Raw genomic sequence first — 19,125 nt, 5'->3', positions numbered from 1 at the left:
CCTTCTCAATCGCTTGTACTCCAAAAAAAGAAACAATAACTTGAAAGTTAGGCTTCAAAACAGTCATAATGTACTTTTTTCAAAGTCTCTATAGTGGCCAATAAACAATCCTTATTTTAGTTCGAATGTGCTACCTACTGGTTCGAGTTCAAATCTCCCTTCTTTTAAATTATATCAAAATATAATATTTCTTGTATAAAAAAAGAAAAGTAAGTGGAACGAGTTTTCAAAATTGATCTCATTCTTATTTTATAATTCCTTTTTAGTCTAGTATGCCTATAAAATAGTACTAAGTTGGAAACTATTTTTTTCAACATTAGCAAGTTTCTTTTATCAAATCAAAACTGACCATATGTGTACATGACCAGTACAAACCGAAGTCAACAAACACGTCTGTGCCGTTTTCCAGTTTATTCATGCATTTCAAAGGAGCCCTAGCCACATACTCACTTGCAAGCCCAAATGTCAAAGCGACGTCACCATCGGCATTGGGTACTTCTGTAATTTAAGTCTGTCAAAGTTCCCTTAACATGAACACAAAGAATATGCTTGTGCGCTTCGCATACTTAATAAATTAATATTAAAAAATTTGTTCTTAACTATTGCACAACCACCGGTAATGTTAATCAATAATAAAGGTAATAAATTTGTTCTGTAAAACCCATATATCACTGCCGATTAAGCATTAACTGGTTAATAAGTTAATACAATACTAATTACTTATTTTGATTCGCTCTATAATGCAATTACATAATCATAATAATTAACTTCTCTTTCAAAAATCATTTTTGTAAAAATTCACCTACATCGAAAATCTTTTTGCAACTTTGTTCTTATTGTGAATATTTTTTCATTGTTTATAGCAATAATGTGTTCGTTTGTTTATTTTATCATAGTCAAATAACAAAACAATTTTTTTTTTTGTTGATGTGAAATTTTGTAGAAGTGATCTCTAAATAAATATATGAACAATGAACGGTTCATATAATATCATACATTGTAGAGTAAGCCCACACAAGTAATTAGTTTTGTACTAACTTACTAACTAGTTATCCCTTTCTCTCTCTATATGAGTCCCAAAAAAAGAAAACTTAAATGGGGAGGAGGAAGAAGCGTCAATGCCCCTCTTCGCTCTTCTGTTTTCTTTCCCTTTATTTTGAATTAGTGAATAAAGTGTTTTCAACCATCCTGAACAACAATATTAATGTATTAAAAATAATTGTAAGACATCTGTTTTCAATATTAGTTTCGCTTCACAATGACCATCATGTATCCTAGTTGATATAAGATATTTGTTCTTAATGATCGTCCAAAATGCACACAATCTAATCGTTAATAAAGATTAAGTATAACATGAACACAAAGATTATTCTTGTGTGCTTCACATACTTACAAGTGTATACCAATAATTGATGTAAGAGGATTGTTTAACGATCGTTACTAAACGATTGTTTGAAGTCCTTGTTTGAAGTCCAACTTCGACCTAGGGAGTGTAGCAAAGTGGCTCATGTTATTGCCCATTTTGCTTTACATGAATAAGGTCCTTATTATTGGTTAGAAGAAGGTCCTGTGTGACTAATGAATTGTATTATTGATGACCTTATATTGTAACCAATGCTTCCATTTAGTGAAATTTACTTATTTTACATAAATAGAAAATGATCGTTGTATCAATAATTAATGACATAGATTTATTTTTAATTGTTAATGTATGAACAACGATTAATGTAAAACCATTTACCAATGATTAACAATCACCCACATACCAGTAATTAATTCGTCACGTTGATAATTGTTTTTAAGATTCACCTAACATGTTATAATATGAACAAAATAATATTCTTGAATACTTCACATACTAAATACACCAATCATGTTTGTTTTTAACGGTTATTCAAATCAACCGTTAATGCATATAAAATTTACACACATTCATAGTTAACAATCTTATTATAAACAAATATTTCCAATATTGTTTCCATCTAAACAAGGGAAATTACCCTTTAACAATCACTCAAGTGAACTGTAACAATGCTAATATAAGTGAAAACCTATACAAATCCGTGATGAACTATCGCATAAGCAAATTCTTTGCAAGATTCTTTCCCAAGTGGAAGGGGAAACCCTTTTTAAAAATAAAATAAAAAGGAAAGAGAAAAAGTTTCCGCAACCGATAAATAGTTGGTTTGTGTGAATGGCGAAAGTGCCCTTAACTAGGACACTTGTCCTACAAAAAACCAAGCCCTGCCCCGCAAAACCGAGGAGGGTGAATTGGTATAAGGCGAAATCGTCCATCAAATTGATAAAAAGCCGTCCCTCTCCCGGTCGGAGCCTTCTGCAGTTTTATTTTATCTAAGTTTCTTTTCCCCCTTTAAACCGTTTTCTTCTTCTCCTCACATTAAACACAACTCCACCAACCGGCCCCCCCCCCCTCTCCCCTCGTCTTTTTCACAAACACAAAGCAAGCAAAAAAAAAATAAAAATAAAGAAAATTTAGAAGAGCCAATTTTGTATTAATATAGATAGGCCTCTTTCGTCTCTCAGTCTCTTCTTCCCTGCGCAGGTATGTGTTTATCTAATCTCTTTTGCTGTTTATATTTTTTGTTTGGGTGATCTTTTGATTAATGTATGCGTGTTGTGTGTATGTATGTATGTGGGTTTGTTTTTATTTGTTTTTGTGTGGCGTATATTTGTGTATGTGCATTACTTCGCCAATTTTTAGATTTGGGGTTTTGTTTGTGCAGAGGAAGTCAAGGGAATGCAATTTTAGGGTTTTCTCTCTGTGCGCAGACTGCTTTGGATAAGGTGTTATTTAACGGGGAATAGAAAGCAGAGTTAGGGTTTGGTTTGGAGGTGCATTGCATTGGGTTGGGGTTGATTTTCTTTGCAAGGGTCAAATTTTATTTTCTTTGATCATATACACTTATACAGTGTTTGCGTTGAATGGGTAAATTTGCTTAGTTTAGGATGGCTTCTTGTGAAAATTCGGCTTTTGTTGACGGTCTTTTGTGTGAGTCTGTTACAGAGCAGCAGATGGGCTCAGAGATTTTGGTGCAATCTATTTCTGAGCTGCCCTCCTGCTCGGACGATAAGCCTTTACTTGATTCTAATGTGGACCCTACCAGTATATCAGGTAGGTCTCTGGGATTGTCTAGGAATGACAATGCTGATGCTGGTTGTATGAGCTGGGGTGAGATTGTAGATGTTGATATAGATGGTTTGATGGGTGAGCATGAAAATGCTAATGTTTCGGAACCGGGAAATATTTTGACCAGGGAATGGGGGCTGAACAGATGTTGCTTGACTGAGAGTCAGAATAATGTTGATAACTCAAATAGGGAAGGTGGGCCCCAAGGTGAGGATAGATCTGCTGGTTCATTTGGGGACTGTGAAATCCCTTTGGAAGTCATACCTCAGACTGTTTCACCAGGACATGGTATCCAACAGGATGAGCAAAGGTATGATAAGAGTGTTAGTTATCTGTTTTCTGAAGGGGTTAGGGAAGTTACGGAAGAGATGAAGAATGATATCCATGAACTAGTCTCTCCTTTACAGGGTTGTGAAATTCCTTCAGAATTAGCTGACATGGAAGCTTGTGGAAGCTCCCAACAAGAAGAGAAGGGTTTCAACATCATATCTGGTTCCTCTTTTGAAGCTGCTTGTGAGGAAAGTGTTGGTTTGGCCAGGATAGAAGCAGATTTGTGCAACAGGACATCACCTAAACGGGATGGTGGAATGCCTTCAGAAGTATTATATGCATGTGATTTAGTAAGTAATTGTGTCTGGAAGAATGAAGAGATGGAGGATAATGGTTTTAGTGGTCTGAATAGCCTCTCTACAGAAAGGACTACAGAGGTTGTTGAGACGAGGTGCAACCAAATCTTGCCTTCACAAGGTTTCCAGAGGACCTTGGAAAATTTACATATGCCTGATTCACCCAGTAGTTGCGCTCAACAGAATGATCTGAGGAGTGATAAGGTTAATGGCGGTTCCTTTGTTGAAAGGGCTACAGAATATTTGGAAGAGACAAGTGATGCTCTGCCAGATGAAAGGGCTGTAATTCACACCCAGATATTACCTGTAAAAGTTAATGTTTACTATTCTAAGGAAGGTTCTTCCAAAGTAGCCCCTGACTGCGTTATTGAGAACTCTGTTTCCATGCAGTCATGTCAAACCTTTGGGACTGCCAATAACAGTGTCAATGGGCCCTCTGCTGATGGTGTTACAGAGGTTGTTGAGATGGAAAGCCATATTGATGTGCACAATCAAATAGTGCCTCCAGAGGGTTGCCAGAGGGCCTTTGAAGGTTCGCATGTGTCAGATTCACCGAGTGTTTGCACCCAAGAGAATGGTGAGAAGAGTAATGATTTTCTCTCTGTCAAAAGGGTAACAGAGTTTGAAGAACAGAAAAGTGATGCTACAACCGACATAAAGGTTGAAATTGGCGCCCAGATATTACTACCGGAGGAAAAAGCCTCCAATCTGAAGGAAGTTTCTTCTGAACTAGCCCCCAAAAGTATTCATGAGAAATCTGTTTCTAAGCAATCGTTTCAACCTTTTGATATTGTCAACAGTGGTTCTTCTGAGAGGCTGGATGTACCAGATAAGGATTCTCCTGCTCATGTTGATTCTAGCACTTCATTTGACCGTTATGGAGAGATGGATCATGAAGGAAATGATAATGTCAGAGTTGATTGTGTTTCTAACACCAAATGTGTTGCATTGTCTTCTCGAAGGAGTGGCCGAAGCCGCAAGACTCAGACAAAAAGGGCTCCAAGGAAAGGCAGGAACACATCTAAAGTGTTAGACCCGCTTGGAAGTGTTGAAATTGTCTTCAAGGCTGCTGGAAGGAAGAGAAGCTGCCTTTCCAAACCAGCTCGTTCTTCTATCTGGGGATTATTGGGGAATGTTACACAATCTTTTGAAGAGAGTAACAGGCTTGAGGTCAGTGAAGGTCTGATTCAAGGATCACAGAAAGGAAGGGGTGGCCAAAGAAGTGGAAAACGGAATCCAAGTGGGGCTAGTGGAAACTCACGAGGGTCAAGGGGGAAATGCTGTGCTTCAACTAATCATGTTCGTTTGAAGGTTAAATTGGGGAAAGAAGTGGGTAAAAGTTCTTTCTATATCACGGTACCTGAGGTTGTTGATAACACAGCATATGAAAATTCTGTTGAAAAAGAGAATGGCATTGAGGGTAATTGGAATAAAGAAGCCACTCTTAGGGAGGATAAAACTTGTCCGGATGCTCCTGTTCTGGATGGAGATCTGGCTAATAAGGACTTGGAGAGTGTTGTTCTTACAGAGAATTCAGCTGAAGATGTGATAGAGAATTTTCCTGGGGGTTCATCTCATACAATTGCTGTATCATCAGGAGGATCTGTTGGGACTAACTATAGAGATCCTGGAACTTCACCTGATTCAGAAGTAACCAATTTAGTTCCGGATGCAGATGTTGAGGCAAGACCACTGGAAGATTCTAATGGTATTGTTTTGATTTCTGACAAGGCTTTTTCTGCTTCTGGAGACTTTATTGGCACTAAGAGAGGAAAGAAGAAACATAAAGTACCTCATGCGGAAAATTGTGTTCGGGAAGATGGTATACCGTGTCCAGCAAGCATAAATAAAGAAAAACCATCAAAACAAGATGGACGCAGACAGAATGTTAGTCAGGATTTTTGCCCCAGTGAGACGTTCACTTCATCCACCTGTGCAAATGCTTCAAGCAATTCATCAAGCGACATGGAATCATCTTTGGAGCCCTTGCGTTTGTCAGGAGAAACTGACCATGGAATTTCTAGAGATGTTCTCAAAGTTGAAATTGGTGCAGAAGCTAAAACACATTGCAATCTAGATGTAGGCTTAGGGTTATCAAAATCACAATCCTCAAAAACTAAGGGACTGAAGCCTCCGAAGGGCAGGTCCAGAGGCTGTGGCTCAGCAAGCAAGAAAGGTAATTCTCATAGAGTGAGGGAAAACCAAAAGAAGTCTGTTAATCAGAAGAACGCTATGGAGAAGGCTGTTGGTGATCAGGTTGCATTCAAAGTGGAAAGTCTTCCAGAATCAGGTACTTGTTTGTTATCAAAATTGTTTATGCATGTCTATGCTATTCATATGTGTGTGTGTGTATATATTCTTGTCCATCCAACCACTTCTTATTTTTGTCTCCACTGTTTATTATATGCATGTTTGAGCTGATTTTACATGCTTTAATGTTGCAGATGATCACTTAGTGGATGGAATTAGAAAAGCCAACTCTGTCAAGGATGCTGTATGCATAGGTGTTCCTAACTTGGACACTGTACCTGTTGACTTAGATAAGCAGTATGTACCGCCACGTAATGCTTGGGTGCTCTGTGATGATTGTCATAAATGGAGGCGTATACCAGCTGAGCTTGCAGATGTTATAGATGAAATAAAGTGCACATGGTAAACCATTCATTTCTCATTTAACCATACAGAATTTGTAAAAAGGGACAATTTAAGCATATGTTTTTCTTTTAAATATTGTTTTCTGTATTTTTATAGGATCATTAGAGTTTACCCTATGCCATGGTATTTAGAGCTATGGTTTAATACACTAGGATAAAGGGTGTTCACTTTGACGTTAAAAAAAGGGGTATTTGACCTTTGATTTAATAGATCCTTTGAGTTTTTGGGACTGTTTGGTCCAAACTATTGATGGTTGGTCTGTTATTGTTTCCTTATATTTGGAACTTGAACTGGAGTAGCTTTTAAGCCTACAAAACCAACCGTCTCCTAAAGTTATACGAATTGCTCAGATTTGTTTTTCTACTTAGGTTGGTATGATTTGTTGTCTTTCTTGATAGTTTTGTTAATAGCAATAATCGTATCCATTTGTTGTATTTTCTTGCTTGTGTAGACAAATGTGTGGTTTGTTCCTATTATGTGTATTAATCTCTAAATCTATTTTATGGAGGCGTACATGGGAAATATTTCTGTTAAGATTATTCCTTGGAACTTTAATCTAATATTGTACGTTTGATTCAATTTTGTAGGACCTGTAGAGATAATAAGGATAAAGCCTTTGCTGATTGCTCAATCCCTCAAGAGAAGTCAAATTCAGAGATTAATGCAGAGTTGGATATATCAGATGCCTCAGGTGACGAAGATGCTTCCGTCACCCGATTAAATTGTAAAGAATTGGAACGTCGGCGCCCAACAGGTATATGTTATTGATTTGTGATAGAAGTAAGATAGGGTTCAACTTTTGCTCTCTCTCTCTCTCTCACTCATTGACACTCATGGACATGCAAGTTTACACATATCTAGGATTTAATTCTAATGCTTATTTCGGTCTCAATGCATTGCAGTTTCCCAACAGAATGTTGCAAGCATCAAAACTAATCAGTTCCTTCATCGTAACCGTAAAACTCAGACTATTGACGAGGTTTATACAGGACTTAAATTTTTTCTTAACCTGATTATTTTAGTATTTTATGTCTGTAGCGTGCACATGCGAGCACACACACACACACACACACATATATATATATATCATATCTGTTTGAGTAGATTTGAGAGAAAAAGAGGAACCGCCTAATTGCCCTGGTGACAATAATAAGATTGCACATTCCACAGGGAAATGGCTCAGACTTTGATACGTAAGATGGCTGGTCCAAGCCATGTTTAAAGTTGGAAAATAAACCATTATGTGGAACTGACAGGGGGAAAGAATGGAGATGTGCTCAAACAGGGTGTAAACTTTTATTCTTTGCAGAAAAATGGAGTGGTGTGGGCAGGGGGGCCTACACCCCCCTAAGTATTTTATATCCTGACAGTACCCTAAATTTGAAAGCTTATCTCATCTGTTGTGGAAAAAAAACGCATGAATTTCTACAAGGCTCCTAGTCATAATTTTGCCTTCATCAGTAATGTGTACTGTAAAAATCTGATGAGATTTGTGGCTTTTCCGACTAGTGTACATAATTTTCCTAATTCATTTTTTTTCTCAATTTAATCAGATAATGGTTTGTCATTGCAAACCACCTTCAGATGGCCAGTTGGGTTGTGGAGATGATTGTCTTAATCGAATGCTTAACATTGAGTGTATTCGAGGAGCCTGTCCTTGTAGAGACCTTTGTTCAAATCAACAGGTATTTTAGCTTTTCCTTATAGCAATTTTTGTTTTATCGTGCAAAGGGAATTGTTTTAGTTAATAGATTTGTTTGCAGTTCCAAAAACGCCGATATGCCAAACTGGAGAAGTTTCGATGTGGGAAGAAGGGTTATGGGCTCAGGTTGCTTGATGATATATTTAAAGGGCAATTTCTCATTGAATATGTTGGAGAGGTAAATTGACAAAATTCAATTTTTATTATTTTCTCAATTTGTTTGGTTAATGCAATGGTGAATTCAGTGTAGAGAATTTATTAACTTTTAGTGCTTTGGTTGGAATACTAAGCTAAAATTACTTTTGATGTGTGTTTTTGGTTTTTAATCATAAATGCTAATATATAAAGGCACACCCAGCTTTGGCATGCCCGCACTTGATTCTTTCTTTATAAAAAAAAAGTCCAACTAGTCTGATTCACACCAAATTCTGACGCCAGCTTTTATGCACCTATCAACGCTAACTTGCTTATAACATTTAAACCTTGAAGCACTAACATCATGCCAGATAGTTGAAATTCACTTCTTACACCATTAGATTTTCTTTACTAATGCTCTCATAGTATCCATATTTGTTTGAACCACTTTACTCTTTTCTCTTCTTTTAGTATCTTTCATTTCTAAGATAGTTCTCCTCAAGTATCTTTCGTTTCTAAAGATGTTTCTTTTGGTATAGTCTTCTCAGATGCATTGCACATGCAGGGCTCTAGAATATAAGAAAATTCACCAATTTATGAAATGACTGAGCTTTAGGAAGTATCGGCTGCAGCCTTCCATTTGATTTTTTGTTTTTTTGTTTTTTGTGTTCATTTATTATGTGGAACAATGAAGTGTGGGTGAGGGCTCTCTTTTTGTTGCACGAACCTAGTTCATCACTCATTACAAAGTGATTGGAAAAAAAAATTACAAAATGAGGCACACAGCTTATTTCTTCCTTCAGTTCAGCAGATTTTGTTTATCTTGAAATTATCTATAGGAAGAAAACTTTCAGAGATAGAAATTTATGTGTGAGCGGATTTGTGGCTTCCTATGAGGGCTTATGTCAATTTATAAGAAAAGATAAAAAGTAGTAAAAATCTGTCACAGCTAATGGGTTAAAATATTCAGAGTGGTTTCAACTTCTGTTCTTGTACTCTAATTGTTGGTTTCAGTGTTTGATTGTGTGCACGATGTGTGTGTTATGTATGCTTATATGTATATGCACAGGCAATCAGATAGAATGTTACCCTTTATTTACCTGCTAAGATCTTTTAATACATCTTCCAAACAGGTGCTTGATACACATGCTTATGAGGCACGGCAAAAAGAGTATGCTTTAAAGGCTCACAGACATTTCTACTTCATGACATTGAATGGCAGTGAGGTTTGTATTTTTCTTGATTTATATTTACCTTTTCCTTCTGATGTTTCATCAGTAAACTTGTGATTAGCGTGAAAAGTTCTAGGTTTTCATCTCTAAAACATATTTAGTCATCATGTATCTTTGGGTCCTTAATCCTTTGTAATTTGCATGTCGCTATGTAGCCCCATAAGTATGCTGCATGATGCGATACTCAGATTGGTGTTATTGACTTAATGTGGCCTACTTGCAGATGCATAACAACATTTGGACTATACCTTTTCATTAATTTAATAGTTAGTAGGTTATATCAAGATAAGCTTCTGTTTCCTTTTTTTTTTTTTTTAACTTATGTAATTATATTAATTTTTCCGGACATATGTTCTTTGCAAATCTTATGTGAAAATAAGATAATTCGTTTGAATCTGCGTATTGGGTTGTATATAATGTTATACTGCCTTTTCTTTTCTCTTTTTTCCTGATTATCTTGCTTGTCGCATTTTAGTGCTATTGATGAGTTTTCCTTTTATTTCAGGTGATTGATGCATGTGCAAAGGGAAATTTGGGCCGTTTCATTAACCATAGTTGTGATCCTAATTGTCGCACAGAAAAGGTGAATGTTAATATGAGCAGATTAGTTTTATAAAGATTGTTAGATTCTTTTTGTTATATACTTGGTCTGGATGAGCCTTTTTTTACTTTTGGCAATAACGGCTTGTAGCCCAATCAGATTTCCCTCTCCTTGCCTCAATAAGGGATATTGCCCCTTAGTTACAAAGGACTTTGGTGTTGAGTTGTGCCAATTTGGATATACCACTAAGGGAAGTCCATATTTGTAGAATATATTTTATGGGTATGTTTATTGAATAGTTTCTCTTGCAGATTGTTTCCTACTTTTTTTTCTTCCTTTTCCACATGATTTCCATTTTTTGGACCTTTATTTTGAAAAGAATTGTTGGGCAAGTATAATGTGTAGAATTAATGGTTTATATTTTGTTTGGGAATGGGCTGTATGAAATCCTGCTAAGAGGACTGTTAAGCATGGACGTAGTGATGCATGTTTGTCACGTTTTTATGTTAGTGAGGCATATTCTGCATATGATCAATTTTCTTTCAATCGTTCCTTTGTATTAAATGTATGAAAGTTTAAGTCTCGTATAAATTCCTTAGAAAAACTATATATGAATGGATTTCATGTTCTTTGTTATAATAATTGACCCATTTCCTTTATTCTATATTTTTCTTTGGATCAACCTTATACTAGATTATGCATGTTGCTTACTTGTAATTTGCATATTTTATGGGATATTACATTGATCTAGTGTATGAATCATTGATTCGATAGTGATGTCGCTTCTCAGCCGTTACATTCATTTTGTATCTGTACAAGCTAGAGTAAAGTTTACGGTATAAGGATTGGGACATGAGATTAGGAAGTACACCTTTTGGGTATCCTATTACCATTGCCACGCATATCTAATATTTGGCCTTTCATTTTTTCTTTTCCTGTTTTTGGGATGCATTCGACATTACATCATTTCCTGTGCTTGTTGCTTAAGGAAGCTCATTTTTTGTTTGACTATTACTCTTCTTTATACTCTAAACTCCTTTTTTCCTGTTCTCAACAGTGGATGGTGAATGGAGAGATTTGCATAGGACTATTTGCATTGAGAGATATAAAGAAGGTATGCTTGCGCCTAGCACAGTTACTTTCATGCTTAATTTCTTTGTTAGAGGCATGATCCTGATGTTTGATTGCTTGAATTGCGTCGTAAACATAATTTGCATGGCTTCCAACCCTTTATAAGCAGGAAAAAATCAATTTTGAGTTCCACATTTATTTACCTTAAATGCTATTAAAGCTGAACATGACTAAGGGCTTCACTTTGTTGCTTATAAGATAAAGGGTAAACATTTTTTAGGTGGGGTTATTGAATAAATTTAGCTCCTTTTTGGATGAGCCATTTGATGTAGCTGCATTTTATTCAATTATGAAACATACACATCCTCTGACGTTTCTGTTTTGGAGTTTGATGATGTGTTATATGAGATAGATGTTTAACCTAGGTCGCTGCTGCCCTTTTTAGGGACTTTACTATGTCATTTCCACTTATAAGCATGCAATTCAAGAAATCCGTCCACATATGCAAAAAAAAAAAAATTGTAGTATGCAATTTTTGGGTTAAACGTTTTTTACTGGTCATCTCTTTGCGAGTTTATCATTTTAGCACCCTTGTCATCGATTGTTCTTATAGAGTTAACGATTGTATTGCTTGTCCCAACTGTAAAGCTTCTTCTCTGGAAAGATTATATTATTGGTTATTTTAATTTGCTTTGTTTTTATCTTCTTCTTTCAATCTACTTTTTCTTGTCATTGCTCTCTGTGTTCGTACTCACCATTTTGTATATATGTCCATATAATTATTTTTCAGGGTGAAGAGGTGACATTTGACTACAACTATGTAAGGGTTTTCGGAGCCGCTGCCAAAAAATGTTATTGTGGCTCAGCTCAATGTCGGGGTTATATAGGTGGTGATCCTCTTGATAGTGAAGTCATCATTCAAGATGATTCAGATGAAGAATATATCGAGCCCGTGATGATTCCAGAAGATGGTATATCTGAAAAGGTGGAGAGTGCATCTACAAATAAAGAAACGGATAAGTCAACAATTGCTGTTGGGGAATTGGAGTTTACTACACAAAGGGAGGAGTCTGTGAACCCATCTGAATCTGTTGTTTTGCATATACATGATTCACTGGAACTGGAGCACTCAAGACAAAAATTACCATCTTCTGTCCAACCAGTTGAAGCTTCCGAACATAAAGAAGAAACTAGTAGACCCATGTCCGTTGTGCAGCAGGAGATTTTAAGGGAAAATGAGACTAAAGAAAAATCCTCATCCTCCTTTGAAAGACTAGAGATTGCTTCTCCAATAAAAGTGCTTAGCAAGTCTTTATCTGATGGCATTGATGCTAACAGGAAGTCCAAGTCTGACACTACTGAAGATAGGCAGGTTTCTTCTAAAGTGCGTCCTAATGTGAAAACTTCCCGTTCATCCAGTTTTGTGAAGAAAGGCAAATTGAGGATTATCCCAAGTGGTAACAAAATTCAAGTGGCAGCCAACAAATCTCATGTGCTTTCTATCAAACCCAAAAGATTAACAGAAGGTTCAGGTAAGGGATTCTTTGTATACTTGTTTTTTTAGAAAAAAGAGTGATGGATAATTGATTAGTTGAGGCTTGATGCTCTTCAATGCTTGCAGTGGAGGAGAAGCTTAATGAGCTGTTGGATGTCGATGGAGGGATAAATAAACGGAAAGTAAGTAGCTATGCCATTTTCTATCTGCTAATGCACTTCATTTTGTGGGTTTCCTTGTCATACTATTGTTCTATTCTGCATTGGAGCATTATGGACCTGTACATTGTCATAATACACCTTGCATTGTTTGGGTTTGTTTTTTAAACCTGTGTGCTGGTCCATCTCTGCTACTGAGCACACTGCACCATATTTTCTTTTTAGTATTTTCCTTTTGAATGTTACTTCTGAAGCCTATTGCTGGAATTTTCCAAAAGCAGTTAATAATGATCATGATCATAATATTTTCTTCAAGCAATTAGCCTTGACAACCTCTCTTTTTCTAAATTTTATTCTTATAGGTTGTCTTTGATGTTGGTAGTTCATGTATGCATGGTTTTTTCTTACAGGATTCCACTAAAGGCTACTTGAAGCTTCTGTTCCTAACTGCAGTATCCGGTGATAGTGGCAATGGTGAAGCAATTCAGAGGTTATTTGAAATCTTTTACTTCATTTTATTGTCATGTGTCGTAATATTGTTCACTTAACAAGTTTCAGTTATTGTCGTTTAGATGAAGTGTTTAGTTGACAGTTCTCCAGTAAAACCCCTTTTTTTTTTCTTTCTTTCAGCAATCGAGATCTTTCGATGATCCTTGATGCGCTTTTGAAAACAAGGTCACGGGTGGTTTTGATTGATGTAATAAATAAAAACGGTGTGTATCCTTCCTTTTGTTGCCTTTTCTGCTTATCTGTATCCCCTTTTTGGGTTGGGAATGGATGAATTAATTAATTGTGCCCTCATTTGCTTCAAATTGATGAATCAAATTTTATTTTTTTTTGGGTAGGTTTGAGAATGCTACACAACATAATGAAGAAGTACAGAGAAGACTTCAAAAAGATACCAATCCTCCGGAAGCTTCTGAAGGTTCTCTCTCCCTCTCTCTCTCTCTCTCTCTCTCTCTCTCTCTCTCTCTTCATGTGGAGTGGCTTCAGGGATTTAAGAAAATTGATAGAGAGAACATTGCTTTATTAATATTTTGGCATTCAGCAGACTGCTGACTAATGTTATCCTCGCAGGTCCTAGAGTATTTGGCTGTAAAGCAGATACTTACGTTGGAACATATTACTGGAGGTCCTCCTTGCCCTGGAATGGAGAGGTAATTATTTGTTTCTTCATTGAAGATCCTTTATTAATTCTCTTTTCTCCTTTTTTTTCTCGTTTATTGGGTGGCTATGTGAGAATGGAAGTTGGTTTCAGATTTAGTGAACGGAAGTGTTTTGGACAAATTTTTCTAATTGCGTAAAAAAAATAATTTATATTTAACTTTTAGCTGTGTTGCTTATTTCCTGAAAATTGTGTTTCTCTGCAGCTTTATGGAGTCAATGCTATCACTGACAGAACACAAGGACAAACAGGTCTTGTTTTGATAATCAGTTTAGATTCCTTAATCATTTAGTATGTTCTTCTGTTAATAGAAATAGTTGCTTAGGGGCTTCATTTGATGTTTTCTATAATATGTGTCCTGATGCATCAATGAATGAATATAACCATTCTGAGTTTAAATCGGTTGAGTATTTTACAGGTCCACCAAATAGCACGGAACTTTCGAGATAGGTGGATCCCTAGACATCTCAGAAGACATGGCTTTGTAGACAGGGATGATAGCAAGATGGAATTTAACAGAGGTTCAAACTGCAACAGATTATCCACATCACATGATAATTGGCGTGATCAAAGTGGAAGGTCTACTGACACTATAGATAGTATCAAGCAATCAGTGCTTTCAACGACTTCTGTGAGTACGGGTGTCCAGGACTGTTCTGCACCTTGTACAGGTGGATGCCCAACCAGTGTGACAAAAGTTCGCAAGCGTAAAAGCCGATGGGATCAGCCAGCAGAGACAATCCCTGATTCAAGTTCACTGCAGAACAAAGAACAGAAGACTGAGTCTGGATTGCATAGACCTAGTCCATTGTCTGGGACAGGTGAAGTGGCATTGCATTTAGAGAGGGTGAGTGGCGACGACGGAAATTGCTCAAGCAGTGTGCATGATAACTCTCAGCAAAATGATGGAGCTCAGATCAACCTTGAGGATGTTCCTCCTGGGTTTTCATCTTACATTAGAACCCCAGCGGTTTCATCTATTGCTTCGTCATCATTTTGTCCTTTGAAGTGTCCTGCTGCAGTTATAGGGCATCCACAAGAGAAATTTGTTTCTCGCTTATCTGTCTCATATGGATTTCCACTGTCAATGATGCAGCAATATGGGACACCACATGCTGAAATTGTAGGGACTTGGGCTGTTGCACCTGGCATACCTTTTCAGCCTTTTCCACCATTGCCCCCATTTCCCCGACATAAGAAAGACCCTTCTCCTTATCCTACCGTCAATCATGTATCAGGTAATCAACCTGCAGGAGGACAACCGGACTGGTGTGTTCCTGCAACTTCTCAGTCTGAAGAAAGCACTCCAAGCACAACTGGTTCCAATCAGGCAGACTTTGGCAGTCCATGTGCAAACAATCAATATTCATCTAAACGAGTTAGGGAATCCTCGAATGATTTGGGAAGGAGATACTTCAAGCAGCAGAAGTACTGGAATAATACAAAATTGAGACCCCCATCTTTCAGCGACCGAAACGGGTGGGGATGTACTGGAAACAACTCCAGAGGTGGGACAGACAGCATAGGCGTAGGACATGTAGCAAATGAGCTTAGTACTTCATATTGTTCAGAGGATTTAAGCTATAGGGTGGAGAAAGCTGGGAATAATGTCAATCAGCATTCACATCACCATTAATCAACATTCATTCGTAGGATGAGCTACTTTTGCTTTATACCTCAATGTGTTCCCAATTCTTTTGTTTCTGGGTTTATTTAAATGAAATTTTTATTCAATGTTCAAGTCTTGGAATTGAAGTTATAGTACTAAGACCTCATGAAAAAGATGCTCCTGTCTGGTGATGTGCTCTTATAAAATATTGATCCATCGACTAACACCTCAAAGAGGTATGTCATCTTTTATTTACATTATAAGGCTTATGAATGATTTTTTAAAGATATATGAAAAGGCATTTATCAATGTTGAACCCCCTTCATAATGTTCCCCTTGTCTTCTTTATTATAATTTTTTTTTAAAATTATAGGATTGTATGACATGCATTAATCTCGAAAGCATGATTTATATTTTATATTATTAGGTTATCTTCTCATGTAATATAGTAACCATGAGCTGTAATATTAATAGAAAGTTTGCATCTCTCTGGTTGATTTGTAGAGTTAATTGGTTAGTTTATTATGTTATTATTGCCTGTTAGGTTAATTGTGTTCAGATCTGCCTTTTCATCATCTCTGATTAGTTATCGAGGATGAAAATGATTTATGTATTGTTTGGTACTTTTGCAACGTTCAGACTGAATACAAATGGGTGTTTCAACTGTAATAAGATTTTACTGTACCACTTATCCATCCTCGTTATGATTTACTAGTGTGGTTCCTTTTCTTTTCTGCTCTTGTTTACTTGTTTAAAGTTATTAGGGTTAACTGTGTTGCAACATCTGGAATCTTATACTTTAAGGATAGCAATTCTTGTTAGAGTCGTTTATGTGATTTCGTAATTGTGTAATTTGTGTTAATTACTGATCAGATTATAGTTAATCTGTGTAATTACTCATGTAACATGACTCATTAGTATTTCAACATGTTTATATTTGTGTTGTGTTGGAAAATGGATAGACCGAGAACTCACACTACCCATTAAGAAACAAGAAAGATCAGTCATTTTTTGTCATGTCATATATAACACCAAACTTGAGTTAATCCGTATTCAACACTAACTTGACCCGTGTATTATCCTTGTTAACTAATCATATCATATACAGGTTTACGCCAAGTAATGGTTAATCCGAACTGGTTAACAGGTTCGTGCTGCTGAGTAATGGTTAACCCTAACCCGATCCGGTTAACTTTCGGTCCAATTTGAATATTGCTACAAGTTGCCACCCCTTCTTATTCAGTCTACTGGCATCAAAATCAACTTCAATTTTCCATCAACGCTAGCCATCAGAAAGCTTCGCAAGACCTACAATAAATAAAGTATAAATATGCTTCTCTATTAATTATTTCGAGTATTTTCTACCCGAGAAGAACAGATCTCCAGATATAGTATCAATTATTGCTCAATCTCCTCTAAAGAAGGGTGATTTTTTAAAAAAAATGTATAAAGAAAAGTACATGCACTGTATTCTTCTCTCTTTTTTCTTTCTTTTTCCAATCTAATGCAACTGAGCCATTTACAGCATGGGAAGAATACCATGCATAATTCATCAGAATTTCCTTAGCATGGTTCTGATGTGAACTATGCACCATGTTTTCACGAATGTTTTGTGCTTCCTCCAGCCACAGAAATGCTTCCCAATCACCTTCTTATAACTAGGCCTCTGCTGCACCATGATCCAGTATTTAGCCATGTTCGGCCGGCCACCTATATACTCATCCTCCAAATTCAAGATCACTAACCGTGCGAGCACCGGAATGAGCATCACATCTGCCATGCTAAACTCTTTCCCGGCTAAATATGCCGTTTCATTCAGCTGTGTTTCAACTTCATCAAGAAGTCTTATTAGGTGTTCCTTGTCCTGTTTCAAAACATCCGGGTTTTTCAACTTTTCTTCCGTCTCATATGCTTCTTTTAACTTCTTGTGATAATCAGCTGCCAAATCAGAAGTTTCTGCCATTCGAGCAATGAGCACCTGCCTTAGGAATTTAGAGACGTAACGACGGTGCTTCTCTGGGATGTGACAAAGTGTGAAAAACTTGGGGTTCCATTTTTGTATCTTATGCATCCATTCAATGACTTCACTGCTGCTTAATGGGATGTTCTCATCGCCTGATGAGACTTTTGCAATTTTTTCTAAATATCTGGAAAAACAGATAGATAGCAGTTCAAAAATCTTTTACATTGTCATATTAAACATGCTTTGGGAAACAAGAAAACACTGCTTAAACATTGAAATAGAAAATTTGAGGAATTCAGTATGATGCAAATCTAAAGTGACTTCCAAACTCAAAAAGAGTGAAGTATGTAACATACTGAATGATCTCAATCGTGTCGAAAATGACATGGCCGCCGTTCTGGAAAACCGGGAGTTTTGCGGTCGAATTCATCCTGAAGAATGAGGCATCCATGTTCTTGCCTGTTACAGGATTGACATGGAATGATGTATAATCAATGCCTTTTTCCTCCAAAGCAAGTCTCACTCTTTGGCTGTCCAATGAGAATGGGTGGTGATATAACTGCATGGTTTTGTTACCGCAAGCAGTATGAAGAAATTGGGCTCTTTTGTTCTGTCTCTGAATGCTGAGTTTCTGCAAATGGTAAGAAAATGTCAATTAACATCTTCCACAGTAGCTTCAAGCATAAAAGCCCAACACATGATGTAATTAAAGACAAACCAAGCTTCAATTTCTATTGCAAAACTTTGCTTCCCAAAACCCATTAAGAACTGAAAATCCACACCACCAAAGCAAATCACACAGCACTACTTTAATCAACTCAACAGAAAACATATCAGAGCTCAGCATACCAATCTGACCATGTCCATGACAACTCAAAAGTTACAGATTTGAAAGCTCAAGCTTCCCAAAATTCAAGCTTGAAGCTTCCAAAACTCCCAGTGGAAAACAAATAATTTGCAGACCAAAACTAACTGCAAATTAAGACCCCAATAAAACTTTTTGACAAATACAGTCAAATTCATAGCTTGATTCAACTCCCCCCCCCCCCCCCAAAAAAAAAAAAAAAAAAGCTTTGCAACAAAAACAAGAAAGAAATTCAATTGACAATAACTTGACGATAGGAAATAGTGATTGAGAGCTTACCCAGAAGATGACAGAAAAAGAAAATAATAAAAATAAACTGCCTATTTGGGCTAGGGTTTTTGAGAACTCTGCAGGCACACGAAGAAGCTTTTGACCTCAAAATGGGAAAATAGAAAAAGGTCAAAAGGGAATTTTGGTTATTGAATTTGAAAGCAAGGCAGTGAGGAAGGGAACAAACAATCACAACTGGGTGGGACTGGGAAGGACTGTTCAACTGTAATATGTGCTTCCAAAGTTGCAACTGGAAAGTGCACAGGCAACTATTTGGTACCTTTACTCGCTCAAGTAGGATGGGCTACTGTACTTTCTCCCTCTCATTGGACACGTGTCAACCTGTACTTTTTCCAGCTTGACTTTATGACGTCATTCACATGGTCAACTAGATCACGATCTTTCTGTCGGATTAACCACGTGTGTAGTATACGTACCTATATCCCCTCCTTTTTTCTCTCATTCTTTTCTTCTCTCTTTTGTTGCAAAG

General features: G+C 36.8%; 2 protein-coding genes across 5 annotated transcripts; one reads left to right on the top strand and one right to left on the bottom strand.

Annotated features, from left to right (window-relative positions):
* Window positions 1-2,387: 2,387 nt before the first annotated feature.
* Window positions 2,388-15,846, top strand: LOC117620705 (histone-lysine N-methyltransferase ASHH2). 4 transcript variants are annotated; one of them, XM_034350877.1, is made up of 18 exons: window positions 2,411-2,563; window positions 3,026-6,064; window positions 6,219-6,426; window positions 7,017-7,183; window positions 7,332-7,408; window positions 7,983-8,114; window positions 8,193-8,309; window positions 9,400-9,492; window positions 10,004-10,081; window positions 11,097-11,153; window positions 11,901-12,642; window positions 12,732-12,787; window positions 13,174-13,253; window positions 13,394-13,476; window positions 13,609-13,688; window positions 13,841-13,920; window positions 14,134-14,179; window positions 14,347-15,846. In XM_034350877.1, exons 2-18 carry the CDS (start codon window positions 3,034-3,036, stop codon window positions 15,562-15,564), a joined length of 6,345 nt encoding a protein of 2,114 aa, XP_034206768.1. In that variant the 5' UTR covers window positions 2,411-2,563; window positions 3,026-3,033; the 3' UTR covers window positions 15,565-15,846. The 4 variants fall into 4 exon arrangements, with proteins under 4 accessions (XP_034206784.1, XP_034206768.1, XP_034206759.1 ...); XM_034350868.1 differs by having other exon boundaries at window positions 2,745-6,064; XM_034350884.1 differs by lacking the exon at window positions 2,411-2,563 and having other exon boundaries at window positions 3,276-3,458; window positions 3,556-6,064.
* Window positions 15,847-16,855: 1,009 nt separating this feature from the next.
* On the bottom strand, window positions 16,856-18,873 carry LOC117620723 (glutathione S-transferase TCHQD). Its single transcript, XM_034350901.1, has 3 exons — window positions 18,645-18,873; window positions 17,857-18,131; window positions 16,856-17,684 (listed from the first exon to the last, which is right to left on the bottom strand). The coding sequence occupies exons 2-3, from the start codon at window positions 18,063-18,065 to the stop codon at window positions 17,090-17,092; spliced, it is 804 nt and encodes a 267-aa protein (XP_034206792.1). The 5' UTR covers window positions 18,066-18,131; window positions 18,645-18,873; the 3' UTR covers window positions 16,856-17,089.
* Window positions 18,874-19,125: the final 252 nt, after the last annotated feature.

This window comes from Prunus dulcis, chromosome 1 (assembly GCF_902201215.1).
Source record: "Prunus dulcis chromosome 1, ALMONDv2, whole genome shotgun sequence".
NCBI classification, from domain to species: Eukaryota; Viridiplantae; Streptophyta; class Magnoliopsida; order Rosales; family Rosaceae; genus Prunus; species Prunus dulcis.
Note: the sequence above shows the minus strand (reverse complement) of the source record. Positions and strands in the feature narration are given on the sequence as shown.

Excerpts from the sequence above, each read along its gene's own strand:
- LOC117620723 (XM_034350901.1), bottom strand. The coding sequence starts at position 18,065 with ATGCAGTTATATCACCACCCATTCTCATTGGACAGCCAAAGAGTGAGA. Across the intron at positions 17,685-17,856 it reads GACACGATTGAGATCATTCA|ATATTTAGAAAAAATTGCAA; the intron begins GTATGTTACATA and ends CTGTTTTTCCAG.
- LOC117620705 (XM_034350868.1), top strand. The coding sequence starts at position 2,968 with ATGGCTTCTTGTGAAAATTCGGCTTTTGTTGACGGTCTTTTGTGTGAG. Across the intron at positions 9,493-10,003 it reads TGACATTGAATGGCAGTGAG|GTGATTGATGCATGTGCAAA; the intron begins GTTTGTATTTTT and ends CTTTTATTTCAG. Across the intron at positions 10,082-11,096 it reads CTAATTGTCGCACAGAAAAG|TGGATGGTGAATGGAGAGAT; the intron begins GTGAATGTTAAT and ends TGTTCTCAACAG.